The 17,101-nt window shown below is 36.9% G+C and overlaps 2 protein-coding genes across 5 annotated transcripts in view; one reads left to right on the forward strand and one right to left on the reverse strand.

Annotated features, from left to right (window-relative positions):
- LOC112044046 (peroxisomal acyl-coenzyme A oxidase 3) overlaps positions 1-13,283 on the reverse strand; it is a 29,291-nt gene extending 16,008 nt beyond the window's left edge. Inside the window, exons 1-5 of one of the 2 annotated variants that reach the window (XM_024079778.2) lie at positions 13,066-13,283; positions 12,720-12,849; positions 10,139-10,300; positions 6,713-6,871; positions 2,564-2,711 (exon numbers count right to left, since the gene is read on the reverse strand). In XM_024079778.2, coding sequence (XP_023935546.2) covers positions 2,564-2,711; positions 6,713-6,871; positions 10,139-10,300; positions 12,720-12,848 — 598 coding nt within the window. In that variant the 5' untranslated portion in view covers position 12,849; positions 13,066-13,283. Of the gene's footprint in view, positions 1-2,563; positions 2,712-6,712; positions 6,872-10,138; positions 10,301-12,719; positions 12,853-13,065 lie in introns of both variants that reach the window. The other variant, XM_024079787.2, reaches the window with a different exon arrangement.
- Positions 13,284-14,702: 1,419 nt separating this feature from the next.
- The window catches only part of LOC112051193 (protein outspread), a 340,261-nt gene continuing 337,862 nt past the window's right edge, over positions 14,703-17,101 (forward strand). For 2 of the 3 annotated variants that reach the window (XM_052881730.1, XM_052881732.1), the window contains exon 1: positions 14,704-15,203. In XM_052881730.1, the coding sequence (XP_052737690.1) occupies positions 15,087-15,203 (117 nt within the window). In that variant the 5' untranslated portion in view covers positions 14,704-15,086. Of the gene's footprint in view, positions 15,204-17,101 lie in introns of all 3 variants that reach the window. The other variant, XM_052881731.1, reaches the window with a different exon arrangement.

Here is a 17,101-nt window from a genome sequence, read left to right on the forward strand (position 1 = left end):
CCCTTTCTCCACTCAAGTCATTTTCCCAAAATAAGCCATGAAGGATTATCCAACGAAAGGCGTGGACGGTCAGAACGTCACGACTAAAATGAGTTAGGCCGTCCGAGGGGCTCCCACCACTCCCCACCTAACTCACGGAACACTTCGTATTATCTCGGCTCATGCCGACACTGGCTTTAAACTTCTACTTCTTTGGCTCTGACATTGCAAATAAAGTTTACATATATTTTCACGCGGACGAAGTCGCGAGCGTTCGTTAGTTCTAAATAATTTAAGTATGCCGTTTTATTAGGCTAATATGCAGAATTCCTTTAGATTAGATATACACACAAATTATCACCTTTCTACATCTAAAGCCGAAACCATCTTCCTAAAATAGAAAAACTATATAAAAAGAGATATAATGTGCCCATTTTGAGCCTAATCAACATAATATACCAATCTGGCTATCAAACTTTGATAAAAATTATGTAATGAATTATATGCCCAATCCGACAGATGATAAGTGACCCCGAACGATTTTTCCATGCCGATTAACATATTTGATGGTACGTGGTTTCATTCATAAATGTTTTTGAACTCTTATAAGTTGTATTGTTACTAGTATCCTGGCATTTACACATTAATTAATTACTTGCTCTGACTGACTGATTCATCAACGTAGATATGAACAACTAGAGAGCTGTAAATTGGGTGTATAGTTTTGCAATACGCGATAAAAAGTAGACGTCTGACTGACGTCACCTGGACGTGGGTTTTTTAAATGGTTGGGACTGATACTCAGGCCAAAACACTCTTCCAGGCCAGCCCTCTAAGCTAAGGTCCGAGTCTCAGAGGAGACGCCCTTAAAGAATCGTTCCGCCAACATATTCTGCTTCTGCCTTCGGGCCCCATCAGGCGATGCTTCTGCGCTCGCCGAAAAACCCCGGTGACGCCGCTGAGGTCCCATTAAGGAGCCTTAGCCATAAGTTTGCCCAAAGATAACTCATCAACCAAATTCCACACGGACGAATCCATCCATCCATCAGTAATACAAGTGAAAAGCATTGAACATAGCGCGGTCGAACGATTACGCAATCTGCTATATTAATGTCACGGTTGAGGTCAACGCTTTTGCGGTAACAACTAATCTCTACCTCTGTTCTATTGATGATAATTTTGACTCATATACGTAGTTTATAAGTCATAAATATTAATTCAATTAAATACACATAATAATAATAATATTTTAATCGTCAATAAGTATTTTTTATAAATATTGTTAACTAATGGTGAAATTAAAAATTAAAATTAAAGCTTTATTCATCCAAAACATATACAGGGCACCAACCTCACAAAAAATTTTTGGTTGGTTAAACTTTAGATTTTTTTAAAGATAAATATCACCCTTGTTTATTTAAGTGCGTTATAATTAGAATAATTAGAAACTTGAGGTTGTTTTAATATATTTTTTTTTTACTTTTTTGTTTATTTTGGTTTTTTTGCGTTGTTGATTATCTTCCTCATTTTCAAAAAAATCATTATTGGAGTCGGATTTATATTCTCATTTAATCTGTTCACCTAACACCATTGCCTTACATGAGATTAACTTAACTTTTTCGACTATAATTATCACCATTACCTATAAAATAACATTACCTGACGTTAAAAAGTAACTTAGCACGTAAGTTCCAATGCTGTACCGTCAAAACAAAATAAATCTAAGATCAATAGTTTTAAATACTATATTATGTCTATACATTCCTTAAGTTAAAAATCCTATAAATAGAAACGAATGCGTGGGCGATCTTAACTAGCATAATTAGGTCAATAATTATTAACCGACATCTCTAGCCCCAAGGCCTTTCCAAAAGTATTTTAATTCTTCTTTTAGTGATACTCGTAAATATCGAAATGAAATGAAATTATTATATTAAAGTTTTTAGTAATTGACCATTACACTTATTACAATTATGTGTAGGTATTTTTTCAATCGACTTTATTAACTACTACCGGACGCCTACGACTTCGTCTGCGTGGAATTTAGTTTTTCACAAATACCGGGGGAACCATGGATTTTTCCGGAATGAAAAGTAACCCATGTATTAATTTAGAGTAAAATATATTTCCATACCAGCCAAATCGCTTGAAAAGTCGCAGCGTAAAAGAGGAACAAACATACCTACTTACATACTTATACACACAAGAACTTTCGCCAAGTGTGACAGTGTGATAATTTTTTAAATTATATTTCTTTCTATATTTTTAACAACGCTATTAAAATGTATAAAGCAATATTAGACTTATTAATTATAATAATCATTAATTAATTGTAAGTATCAATTATTAGTTATAACTTATAATGAATAGTATTTATGATTGTATTTCCGCATTTATCCTATTTCTATGGCGATTTCATTATCTATTCGCTTATTACAGCGACAGTTCTAGAATATAATTTCAAGGTCATATGTACATCCTTGACAAATTATATTAAAGTTTCCTTGACTAAACCCTAAAAGGGGTTAACACAAAAAGCACAAACAAATAATAACAAAAAATAAAATTCACACAGTAGTTTTACCTAGATTACCAACCCAGCATTTAGCGGCCTCGAAGTCCGGCGTGTGCACTACAAACTCCCTGGTGCTGGGGTCGTAGGTGGCGGTGGTCCGCATGAGGCGCGCGTCCGAGCCATGCGCTATCTCCGTCAGCGAGAAGCTGGCTAGGATCTGTGGGCGTACACCTTTATATCATTAACTAGTTCACGAAAAGTAGCAGCGACTGGTAGAGGAAACATTGTGGGCAAGTCCCAGGACTTGTGACCTTGTTGCAGGTTTAAAGGTACTTTTCAGATTGCATTAACTCTTTGCGCGACATATTCTCTATACCCACACTAAACTTTACTCGTATTATCAATTACCACATCACAAAACCTTGTCGTACAAAATCAATAACGCAACGAACAGCCTTTACGCACTAAAGATGTAGATTTACATTAATGAAAGGCTTTTTTAAAATTGGTCGATTAGTTTTTGAGTTAAACCTCTTTATAATATTAAATTAGATTTATTATCAACACCCTGTTATAAAGGAAAACAGATGGTCTCGCGTCACAGCTGTGCGCTATCTCCGTCATCGAGATGCTGGCTAGGATCTGTGGGCGTACAACTTCATTTACTGCAGACTATGGTACTACGTTTACTCGTTTTGGAGCTTAGACCCATGGTGGGTCTAAAACAAGGTCTAATAATGTTTGATTCGGTAACCATCAGATCAGTTAATGACTTAACATGCTGTCCGAAGGTTGTTTAACACCACAAAATTCCCTGTTCCGACTCCAGCGATTAAAAAAACCCAAGACGAGTTTTCTAACGAATGTATCTATTTCTAGCACCTTCACATATTAGCTGCTGTACCAACAAGGCAAATACTACCACCAAACCCGATTACTGTCAGATGTTAATGAAATTGACCAGGACCGAAGGTTTAACGTGCTCTTGGAGGCACGAGGGTGTAACACCATCCTTTCCTAACTTCCCTTTCATTATTGAAAATTACTTAAAAGAACTAAAATCTCAGCATGTACCTTCTGCATAACGCGACCCAGGACTAAAACCCATGTTCGCGTGATTTGAAGCTAATATGATAAGTTGTCATAGGCTAAACAACGAAGCAGTTAACCATTGGTGCGAACCGCATTATAGCAGCTAATAAAATCCCGTCCCGATATAGATATAAAAACAACCATTAAGAATAATATAATAATTAGTTCTAATTGCAATTGTCGTCACTGTCCCCACATTTTCCTGGTGGATAACCCGGGGTTTTGTTGTTTTACTGGCAGGTAAAATATTAATAATAATTTATTGCTTTATAGACTAGACAAATCGCACTATAGCGCTAATATTAGACAAAGAGTCTGGCTTATAATTATGTTGTTTTACAACCGGTAGGTCTAGCAGGACTATGATGCGCACCACAACATGTTAGTTCGAGACAAGAAAAAGACAAACGTCGACCAATAGCAGCGAAATCATTGCTCTCTTTTTCATCTCATCGCAAGAGACTTCAAACTTAAAGACACCTTAGACTTTAGATATATCTTCGAACTGACGTGACCTTCGTGACCTGCCATTGCCACTTCAGCTTCGCGACTCGCTGACCTATGTCAGTGACTGGTTCTTCTGCGGATCTCCACATTTCTGATTCGATCACGCCACCTCGTTCGAAGAGGCGATGGACGCTGGGATCCCAAGGTACTGGAATGTCGACCCCGCACCGGAAAGCGTCGTGTTGGTCAAACCCTCACTAGGTGGACCGAGGACATCAAGCGTGTTGCAAGGAGCCGCTGGATGTTGGCGGCTCGAGACAGTTGTGTGTGTTTATACAAGATGCCTATGTCCAGCAGTGGACGTCCATCGGCTGTTAATGAAGAAAGACCACTTTGCTAGTTTTTTTAAGGTAGAGCACGCTTGCATTGCAGGAGATGTCTAAGCAGTTGAAAAAGTTATCTAATATATCTTCATATTCATAATGAAGGACTTAACGTATCCTTTTTGATGACAACTTACTACTACTGAATAGCAAGTCTTCGGTGGCATCTTTACAACTCGTGCTAAAGGATTTGCAAGTTTCTGATTCGCAAAACGACGGTTTGGTATGCCCTTTAGGCGTCTGCGTTTCTTGTCACCTTTGCCTACAATTTGCACTATTTCAAGACGAAATATGAATAGGCATCTTCTAGGCAAACGGGCTCCAACTTAGCATTAGGTACTGTTGTCTATCAGACGAGATTTCAGTCTAGCCTATAGGTATTTCATAAAAAATGTCCTGTCTATATTTACCTTATTAATATAGTTACCTAACATATACCAGACAGATTGTAAAACAGTAATCCCACTCTAAGGATGATTTGCGGTTTTCCCTTATAAACTAAACTCGTAAACAAGTGACCAGGTCGTGTTTTCCACAGTTTCCTCATGGTTTCTCGGCATTACCTCGCGTAGCAAAACAAAATTACGGAGATTTAGGTGGTATACCCGTATATTATGACAATTTTCCTTCAATACAATTCCTCATTTATGGAATAATTACAAGAGGTCAATAATAATAGGTTTTATGCTATGTAATAACGGGACAATTGAATACCTAGCTTATGTATAAAATTATTGAAATAGAAATAGAAATTGTTAGGTATTATATTATTTCTGAAGTATGTGTAATGTATATAGATATTTACACAAGTACGTCTATATGACAGTCAGGCCTGTGAAAATTAGATTAATGTCTTGCCGACCCAATTTCGGTCACAGGGGCTAATTCCGTCTGGAGATAAACCAATTAATTAGACATAAATTTTAATAGGTAATATTTTAGTGCACTAGAATATTCACAGGTGCACTAGTCTCTAGACATAGCTGCTGGGGAGAAGAGATCAGGCACAGAACCGAATGGACATATGGAATTTAAGTTAATATTATGTTCTCATGTTAACGGTTAAGCCATTTATGAGAATAAATATCATCTTAAACCTAAACCTACATATGGAGAAAGGAAGTATGTTTAAATTAATTTACATATTATAGGAGACTGAATATAATTGAAAACGTAACAATAACCTATTCAAATAAAGCACTCTTTTACACGCTATAGTTTTCACTCAAAAATCAATTTAAATTCAATTGCATGTACAGTAATAGTTATTTTATCGATAGAAAAGGCGTTACTGAAATAACAAGATTCAATTGCGAAAAGCAAATAGCTTTTATACAGACTTCAAAAATATAGTTTCTATGATAAACTAATTACCTGCCTAATATAATAAAATCGTTGAACAATTTTAAAATGTTTTTTTTTATTTAAAATATTTATGTATAGTGATAGGTAGAGTCATTTCCCGACACCCAACGTCAAAGGAAAATTTAGGTTGAATATAGCTTTATACTATATATATTACCCGACAAATAAGTCGAACCAATGGCAGGTTTAAACCAAAGTGTTAGACTTGTTCTCCGTTATTGTCCAGTACATATAACAATTTTGTACGCAATCGTAATTGCGTCAACGTGTTGCCATGGTAACTCGCCGTACGTCGCTAAACCCCCAAAAATGTGTTACTGTGCATAGTTCAACTTATAGGCCGCGTACACTATACATTCAATACCAGTGGTATTTGATTCGGAGGGCGTAGGTTCAAATCCGGTTCGGTGCACGCACTACCAACTATTCCATTTTTATGCAATTTAAGTAATTAAATGTTACGTTTGAGAAAAAAACATACATACATACAGCCGAACGTAGAACCTCCTTCTTTTTGGAAGTCGGTTAAAAAATAGGAAAAACATCGTGGGGTAACCAGACTCGAGAATTTTCTAATAAGGGGTTAGAAAATTGTATTCAAAAAATATCTATAGCCTCAATAGCTCAACGGTGAGAGCGGTGGGACTCATCACCGAGGGGTGGAGGTTCGATCCTCGCCCCGTTGGTCTATTGTCGTACCCACTCCTAGCACAGTCTTTCTCAATTAGTTGGAGGGGAATGGGAATATTGGTCATATTATAAAAAAAATATAGCAAATATTTTTTTTTAAACAAAAAAAGTGGATTGTTAATGATTATGACGATGAAGCTATCAGTATACCTACCAAGTCAGAACTATATACCTACCATATATATTTTGCAAAAAATATTAATAACTTCTTCGATCATTCTGTTGTTCTTTTAACACTCACCTCTCTATGCTTGATGGTAGCTTCGTAGAACTTCAGGTGTCGTTCAGTTCCTAGCGACAGCAGAGCGTTGGAGAACAGATAGATGCCAATGGCCATTTTGACGGACACGCTCGGGTTGAGGGACTGCACCGCTTCGTTTATGGTCATTATTGTTCGCGTCTGAAACATAAGTTTATGTTAATAAAATCTAGAATTACTTGAGCAGAGCATGTTGCCAATAAAGATTTATTATTACAAGAAAGACTTTTAATATAAGAAATTAAATATCGCGTGTCTTGAACAGCCTATACGAGATTAGTGTGGCTCTCAAACACCTGAAGAACAATAAGGCGCCAGGTGAGGACGGAATCACAGCAGAACTCCTGAAAGCGGGTGGAAAACCGATACTTAAAGTCCTTCAGCGATTGTTCAATTCCGTCATTCACGAGGGCACGACGCCTGAGGCGTGGCATAGGAGCGTGGTGGTTCTGTTCTTCAAAAAAGGTGACAACACCTTGCTGAAGAATTACAGACCCATCTCGCTGCTAAGCCATGTTTACAAATTGTTCTCGAGAGTCATTACGAATCGTCTCGCTAATAGGTTTGACGACTTCCAGCCTCCCGAACATGCCAGTGATGACCTATGGTTCCGAGACTTGGTCGCTAACTATGGGCCTCATAAGAAGGCTTAGAGTCACACAGCGGGCGATGGAACGAGCTATGTTAGGAGTATCTCTGCGTGATCGAATCAGAAATGAGGAGATCCGCAGAAGAACCAAAGTCACCGACATAGCTCAACGAGTTGCGAAGCTGAAGTGGCAATGGGCGGGGCACATAGTTCGAAGAGCCGATGGACGTTGGGGTCCCAAAGTGCTGGAATGGCGACCCCGCACTAGTAAGCGCAGTGTTGGCCGACCCCCCACCAGGTGGACTGACGACATCAAGCGAGTCGCAGGGATTCGCTGGATGCAGGCGGCTCAGTATCGTGATGTTTGGAAGTCCCTACAAAAGGCCTATGTCCTGCAGTGGACGTCCATCGGCTGATATGATGATGATGATGATGATGATGATGTGAAGTCTGTCAATCCGCATTGGACAAGCTGCAGCGTGGTAGACTAAGGTTTAACCCCTGTCATTCTGATATATCTCCGAACATAGGTTGTTAAGGTGCAAGGAAGACTAAAAACCATGCGCTCAAGACAAGAAAACAACAACGCTGTATGGCACCTAGTCCACTCCTGCAGTATAATAAATATTAACTTTTGGTTCTAAGACTTCTATAAGTTATCTAAAATTCTAACTGAGGTTCTGAAACTGTGCGAATGATAATGATAAAGCTCAGAACGCGCTAATCTCAGGAACTACTGGCCCGATTTGAAAAATTCTTTCAGTGTTTGATAGCCCATTTATCAAGGAACGCTATAGGCTATAGATATTTCCATATTCCTACGAGAACGGGAACTACGAGGGTAAAACAGCGCAGTGTCAACTAGTTACGACTATATAATGTGACCCGTAATTTAGCCAGAACCACACCTATAGAGGAATTATACCAATCACATACATTGGCTGCTTGTCTCGAAGTAAAATCACATCCAAGCACTAACTAGATCGCTAACAAATCTACACATTATATTTTCGCTACATTCCTGCGTCATTGAAACACGTGATATATACGATTAATTAGACATGTCTGATGTCTCCAATTTGCACATCGATTCCGATCGCTTAACTTAAGAAATAACCACCTCGTCGTTACCTTTGTAAACTTCCAGTTACGGAAACGGTATCGCTACGAGTAGCTCGACAAGTTTACGGTTAAACTGTCTCCAACCGCAGATACGTTGTTTGCTCTATATCAACTGCTTAAAAAGGTAAACCTGCTAGACAGCGACTAGTAAGTGGTCACTTCTATGTGTGTTTTTAGATGGTTTGTGATTTAAGATTCGTGATAGCCCAGTTGACCTCTGCCTCCGAAGGGCGTAGGTTCAAATCCAGTCCGAGGAATGCATCCAACTTCCCAGTTATGTGCATTTAAAAAAATCAAATATCACGTGTCTCAAACAGTGAAGGAAAACATCGTGAGGAAACCTGCAGAATTGAATGCACTTGAGAATTTTCTTAATTCTCTACTTGCGTTCTCAGTACTGAGCTCAAGTCTCCTCTCAGAATGAGTGGGGTTAGACCAATAGTCCACCACCTTGGCCCAATGCAAATTGGCAGACTTCACACACGCAGAGAATGAAGAAAATTCTCTGGTATGCAGGTTTCCTCACGATGTTTTCCTTCACCGTTTGAAACACGTGATAATTAATTTCTTAAAATGCATACATAACTGAAAAGTTGGAGGTTCATGCCCCGGACCGGATTCGAACGCACACCCTCCGGAATCGGAGACAGAGGTCATATCCACTGGGCTATCACGGCTTCACCCCTATTAGCCTTCTCCTTTTGAGAGGGAATTCGTGCTCAGCAGTGAGCCGAATATGGGTTGATAATGATGATGATGATTCACAACTAAAGAGCCACGTTCGTGATTTTACCCATTCGAAGGCTTCCACTGAAAATCAGTGTTGCAGCTTTATGCGGAGTGGGATACTTTTATTTGGTCAGTCAGGTTTTGCCGTTTACTAAAACTAATATCATTTTCATATAGCTACCTAAATACTACTTGCTAATAGCAAATTCATGTCTACATAAATCAATAAAAATACATTGTACCTAACTAAAAATAGAATTAAGTATTTTATAAAAAACTCGTTTCATTTACATACCTATTTACTAGAAGTTTTTAATTTATCACGATACTCATTCTATCACGGTAATTATTTACGAATAAATATTTATTTAGCAGTTAAGAAATTATTTATGTACGTGGGTTTATCTATATGAAAACACCCTCGCCCAGCCAGCAAACATGGATTTGATTCATCCTTTCATTCAAGTCTGTCTGGATTTCTATCACGCAATTTTTTTTTACATTAGCTTCACTTGTAACTATGTATGTAAATCTAGGAATCTTAATTTGTCCCACTTCCCGGTCTTCGATTAGGATGAAATTTTGCACACGCTCTGAGTTCTGATGACAATACGGGACTAGCTAAGAAACGTCATTACAAATCCAATATGGCGGACTGGCTGTTTGAAATCCACCCTCAAGATATGGATATCAAATGAAAGAGTTTGCTGTCAGGAATACGAAAAAAAAATAGTCACGTGACTTAAATCCAATATGGCGGACGTCTATGATGGCGGACAGGCTATTTGAAATGCACCCCTATGATATGGGTATCAAGCGTGTTTTTTATTTTTTTAAACTATTCATGTTGTTGATATAATGTATGATTTTGAAAAAAAATATAATAATACCCACGCAATCTTCCGCAAGTCTTTTCGAGTCGCGTAAAGAGAAAAGAAGAGAGAAATAAAAGAGACTCGTCTACTGACCCGTTTGCTGTAGCTCGCGTTAAACATCTCCTTAGGTATAAACTTGTACTCGTTTATCTTCTTCAGTTGCAACTGTGTGATTCTCTTCTGTTCTTCCACCGGCAGCGTGATGGGGCTGTGCGCGAAGAGCGGGTCTTTTTCTAGAGTTCGCCATATTTTGTACTGTTTAATAAAACATATTTATTATTTATAAGTCAAATATCTAAGCAATCCATTGCCGGGTCCATCGCATTGGGTATGATGACTAGGTTTGAATATATTGATTTGTATGATACATTCGGGTAAATAAGGTTAATGTTAACTAATTTTATTATTATATAGATATTTGTATTTTTGTTTGAACACCCATACAAATCTAATGATCAGAGAATCAACAACAAACGACATTAATTTGTGCCATTTCGTATGGAGCGTTTTTCAGAAAATTCCTTTACTATTAACATACTCTTAATTTATATACAATTTAAAAAACTGTCATCAACCCTATTGATAGAAAAACAAAGAACGGGGGCGAAATCTTATAGTAGGTATATGAAATTATTGTTTTTAGAAAAAATGTTTTTTAAAGTTTTTATAGAAAGAATCACATATTTAAATATGAATCATGCCATATCAATAAGAAATAAAACCAAAATAAAAACCATGCAAAACTTGAAGTTATCCATGAATATAGAGTTATTTTAAATGTAAATTGCAATGTTTTTCAATATTTAAATAATTGCTGTTATTATCATCCAATATTTAATTAACATGTATAACTAAAATACTAGACAAGAAGAACTAGAAGAAAAAGACTATTCAATAAAACCACAACAATGTGCCTTGTAGAGTAGACTTTAGCAGCAATAAAAATTCTATTGTACTATGATCAAGGGTACAAAGACTTAACTATGAAGCATGTTTGCATTTAATTACTTCATCTCCTGCTATAATTATGAAAATAAAGTGATTTCATATTTGTACCCAGCCTGAACATTAAACAGAAATCCTAGATTGACCAGAAAAAAAAAACCGGTGCACCAAGTGCGTGCACATACACAGTGTTCAGTTGAAAAAAGTTACCACTTCAATACCTTATGTAATGCATTGCATTTATATGTACTAGGCCAATTGGTATTTGCACCTGTATAATAGAATAATTATACAGGTTAGATTCGCAGGACTATTATTCATTTAATAATAATAAAAATAGCAGAAAGCTTCGATCAACACCTTATAAAGCTTTCGCTTAACTGTGGGATCAAAAGTGGGATACAAAAGGCAGTGATTCTTGAGATGGCGCATATAGTGAGGAGGTTCCTCACTGTGGAGTCCTGACCACCGATTGCTTGTACACTCAAATGTTCTGCAGAGGGAGGGTTGAGAGAGGTTTTTTTATAATTTTTAATAGTGTTTTGTATTTTTTTTTTGTATTATACTTTTATTCATATACTGAAACAATTATACATATACAACTAAATACAATATTTAAATTACTAGTAACTAACCTAACCTAAACATAATATAAAAATAAAATATAAAATTAAATCTACAGATGTAAGCGTCGTAGAATTCATCCGAATCGATGATCATTGGTAAAGTGCCCAGAAGGCTGGCAGTTTCGTATTTTATATTTATATTGACATTGTTAAAATTAAAAAAAAAAGAAGTAATAAATAAATAAGAGAACATAAAAATAACAATGAATAGGCATCTTCTAGGCAAGTAGGCTTCATCTTAGACCTCAACATTGCTTACCATGAGCCATGATTGTAGTCGAGTGGAAGCCTATCCATCACAAAAAAAAAATCAGACACTATGTATTTTTTACAAAGACCTGACACCTGCATTGTAAATCCATGGAATGCTAAAAATTCATCTCTCGCTACAAATTCAATATTATAATGTCAAGGGGCTAGAATCAACCAAAACCGGAAGAGGTCACAGTGAATATAGAATGGCATTTTATATGGAATTAAAAGGGATGGTCTTTGGATGACAAAATAAATAAGAAATATATGAAGAAAAAACAATTAATTGTAGATATAGATTAACTATTATCTTCAGTCTTAGACAATGGTTTAAAGAATTTTGAAATTTTTTCTTGCTTGACATTTTTTAAAAGCTTCTATTCAGAGTGATTTTAAGCAGTGGCATTCTTAAACCATCCATTCGCAATTTCGTCAATAGGTATTTGCAAGTCAAAGTTTATATTTGCAGATTTTATGTCAGTTTTGTTAGTCAGATCCACAAATAATGAAATATTTAGCCACGAATATAGGAATTGGGACAAAAAAATTTAATCTGAGAATAGTGAAAATGTGAGTAAGGAATACGGACTTTTACTGTACATACTATAATCGTGAATCATGGCAAACTTTCAAGAGGGAAATGAACTGTTACTGTTTGAAAAACATTTTAACATAGCCTTAACTTGTAATCTTAGAGCATATTATTCATATAGTATAAAAAATATGCCCAATATTATTTTTAGAAAAATATTAATTTAATTTAATAAAGTAATGAATAAATTAAATGATAGTAAATGCCTTGCAGCTTAAATAACTGAAAGCCAAAACATATATATGATAGAACAACTTACCTTAAGTTTCAGCAAATCAAAGTCTCCTTCAAGGGCCAATTTAAGACGCTTCCAGTTAAATGAAGCATTATTTCTGTACACATCTAGAGGCCCACTCGGGAGTTCTGGTACAAAACTGAGGTCTTCCATACTTCTTAAACAATAAGATATATTAAAAATAAATAATGAATACTTTAAGAATAAATAACAAAAATGTAAATAATTATGAATTAAAAAAATACTTATATATTTGAAATAAAAAGAGTATTAACAGGCAAAGGTTTTGGGTGTACAGGCTTTGGGAATCTTCGAATTATTTTATAGGTTTCTGTTTTTAAATGGGAACGATTTATGCATAGACTCTCACATTGTTACCGGATGGGAAATCCTCTACACAGCAATAACAAGGTCTCCAGAGTCCTAACCCTCACGTGTGTTTGCACTAAACTGGAAATTTGTTGCGCGCAGGAGGGCTTTAATAGTGATTTATTTTCCTGATAGTTTTAAATTACACAGCGGTAAAACTGAGACGAATTACGGGCGTGTATGAATCAAATAACCGCCTACTGACGTCTGTCACTGACCACTGTGTCAAATATACAATTGAAAATGAAAAGAAGTTGGTTAATAAGTTGACATTTGACATCTTGATTTGATACCACCGTCACGCGACACATGTCAAATTTTTAAATCACAGATAACAAATACCTTTAGTTAGTTGACTCATAGATTTAGCTTAACCTTCTTACCAGTTGACATGGAAATTGGTATTTTTTTTTTATTGAGAAAGATTATAAGGAACTTGGACCATGGAGTCGTAGTGCCAAAAAATCTTACCGTATCGTTTCACCGCGGCTAGTTGTTTCGACTGGTGATAGAAGAGCTCATTTTTTGCGCAAAGGATCAGCCTGGCTGTCCAGCGCGGAAATGCAGCCAGTATTCTTGCCACCATTCCACGTGGGCATGATTTGTATAGTTATTAGGATAAGTTAGCTTAAGTTCCTTATTGTAATCTTTCTTAAAAAATCATCTAAAAATACATGATAATTTGTGATATTATCACCATTATTTCTGGTTCTTTCCACTTTATAAAACATACTCACCCTTACATCCACATAATATATAGTTAAGGAAATTATAAGTCTGTGATATTTTATTGTGTACGTGAGAAGGTAAAACTACAAAATATTATTTAGCAATATAAGTTGGTAAATCCTTCGCGTCATTGGGATGTTTACCTGTTATAAAATTAGACTATTAGTATCTATTATGATATTCATGACAATATGAACGGTTGACTTTATCCAGCTTTTTAACGTGATCCATTATTTTTTTCTGATTATTAATGTCTAAGGCCCTACAGGGGTAGGGGTAAATTCCGGTAGGGTAAGAGAAGGATACGGATAGTGTAGGAATATGGTAGGGTCGGAGTAGGGTAGGGTAGGGGTAAGGTAGGGGTAGTGTAGGAGTAGGGTAGGAGTAGGGTAGGAGTAAGGTAGGGGTAGGGTAGGGGAAAGGAAGAAGTGCACAAAAATCAAAGCGAAGCTTGACCGGGTCCGGTAGTAATATTATAGATCCCTACCTGTACAATGTACATGTACAATGCTGTACAATATCATTTGATCTATGTACTAGCTCAATAATTTTTGGAAAGGACTGTGGATATTAACCTCCTCCAAACAAGTTAGACCGATAAAAATTGATAATTTAAAATTAATAAAGTATAGCGACATCTAGTGCAGTAACATCGAAACGCTTCAACAGTGAAGTGATAAAACCTACCGTGCCAACACTACAACCTAACCATGAGACGTTTTTACAAGAGATGGCAGCATAGTCTTCAAAATATTAATGAATTGCATGAAAGAGATGGAACGCAATACGGTCTGTATCGATAGAAAGAGAGGTAAGTTTAGACGCACACATCAAACGCACCACTACATCGACGAATTCGTTACGGACGCATAACAAGAAAAGAGAAGTTGTAAAACAACACTGTGTTGGTTGGCTGTGCTTGGTTTTCTATCAGATGTAAAATGGACGGGCGGTCGTGCCGTGCGCTCGCTTGTAACGCGTGTTCGTTATAAAATCGATGTTTATTTTGACGTGAATACGAATATTGTTTACGCGATAGTTCGACTTCTCCGGTATTCGGTTACCGGAGGAGATAGTGTTGTGTTTGTGTTTTTGATTTTGACTAGCGTTCACTTGATCGCTTCACAGTTCACTTAGTGATTTCCCTGATAGCTCACTCACCGGTGGGTGCGTGATAAACTATACGTGTATAAAAATAAGGCGAATACTCGTCTGGTGTGAGTGTTTTACTATACCACGATGCTGTTTACGGTGACATAGTGAACGTTGAATTGACCCTGACCTCTGACAACCATGTCTGGGCGATCGGATTGCAGGAAATTTGCACCAAACATCTTCAACAAGAGCAAATGCACTAATTGCTTCCGGCAGAAGGAGGAACATAGTGCTGAGGCTTTGGAATCCAATCGGGTAAGTTTATATTAGGCAAAAAACGTCCATCACTACATAACATTTGAAGTTGGAACATGGTTCGCGTGTAGGTGTACGTTGCGTATGTGTGTGTACCGTCTACTTCAGGTGTTGAATGTTGATCTAACGGACATCAGTCGTCATCAAGTTAAAAAAAAGACAATGTTGATGCTTCAAAGAAACAGCCTAGTTAATTTCATCTAGTTCAATTGTATATATATAGCGTAATTCGTAACAGTTTACCGCTTTAAAAAATGTAATGCCGTAAGAAACACTTTTTGATAAACTACCCTCGTTTTTAATGTGAGCCTTTGAAACTATTATTTTACGTCATTTGATAATGACTAAAAAAATCAATATTATTGTAATTTTTTAAGTTTGATTAAGGAAACTTAATACATCTCGATAATAAACAAAATAGTCCCAATAATTTTGCGGTGTGTGAGATTATGATTATGATAGACATGTGTGGGTAGGTCTACATACGCATTGCGCGCTATTGAATTCATTCATAGAAGAAAACAAAAAATATTAGATCCTTCTTATATCATGTATTGTAGGTGGGAAGGTTTTTTATTATTATTAATGATTCATTGTAACGATGTTACTAACGCGGAAAACATGCTCTTCGAGGCACAGGGTAGAAATCACTGCCTAAATCCGGGCTAAGAATCTGATGAATATTTCATGTAGAAAGAAAAGCTCTTGACTTTTGAAAGAACTTTTACTCGTGATCTCTCTCTCAATCTTAAAATAACGAAATTGCATACTTGACTGACCTTTGTATTGCAAACTATTTTCTAAACACCTTACCTATCTAAAGTCAAATAGTTTTAAAAGACGACAATGCTGATATACCGGCAGACAGCAAAAAGTCCATTAATTTACGAGATACCCGCATTTTATTTGTTATCCGCTCGTCTATCACAAACATCGCTTTCTTGACATTTAACTAATCGTTTGATAGGTCGGCTAGCTATCCTGTTATCGACCTGGCCTTCTGACCATCCTCCTATAGGCCGTTCGATCATAACCTAAGTCATTACTGATTTTATGACCCTTAGGTAGGCATTTTAAGCTATGAACAGACAGCTGAATGTCCCGTTTGTAGCTGGAACGTGTCTGCGAATAAGTCTAGACTTGTTATTTAAGGCCTAGGTACCTACATTATAATAAGACATTAAATTCGTTTCATAACCTCGTTTCTGAGGTTTCGTACATTTGCTGAGCAATTCGGTTAGTACAAGACTGTTGAAATAGGTCGAGTTAGTAAGGTATTTCGGAACAAAATTGTATGAATGCGGGTATCGAAATATATTTTGTATCTCTTCCTAGATATTTTCAGTAACAGCCTGGAATTGGGAAATCGGTGGTATTACACCACCGTGCCACGGTGATCTCGTTAAGCATTCTTTAACGGTCACTATTATAGTTACAGCAAAGTTACAGAGTCAATTTAATTCTATGCCCGCCAAGTCGCATTGGTGTAGCGTGGTTGCGTGGTGGAGGAGGCCTACACATAACCTGCGTGTGGGCCTCCTCTCTGACGACGTTTTTTCTTCACGATTGAAGCTATTAACTACATAAAAATCATATTACTCCGAAAATTTAAAGATGCGTTCTTAGGATCAATCACTTAAATCTGGAACTGAAGTTTTACTGTTTTACCCTTTCTGTTGGCTATCACCGCCCTTTTTTCACATGTAGTTTGAAACAATTCTGAAGTACAGAGGTAAACAAGCACCTCGGATGCGTAATTCTACAGTGGGATACAAAAATAGACGACATCGCATCCTGCCCGCGCACGCAACGGGACCGCGCGCCGGTGTGCACTGACCTTCATTCCTTCATTGACTGTCGTTTGTTTTTACCCCCGACGAAAAAAAACGAGGCGTGTG

The sequence above is a fragment of the Bicyclus anynana genome, chromosome 5 (assembly GCF_947172395.1).
Source record: "Bicyclus anynana chromosome 5, ilBicAnyn1.1, whole genome shotgun sequence".
In the NCBI taxonomy this organism is placed as follows: Eukaryota; Metazoa; Arthropoda; class Insecta; order Lepidoptera; family Nymphalidae; genus Bicyclus; species Bicyclus anynana.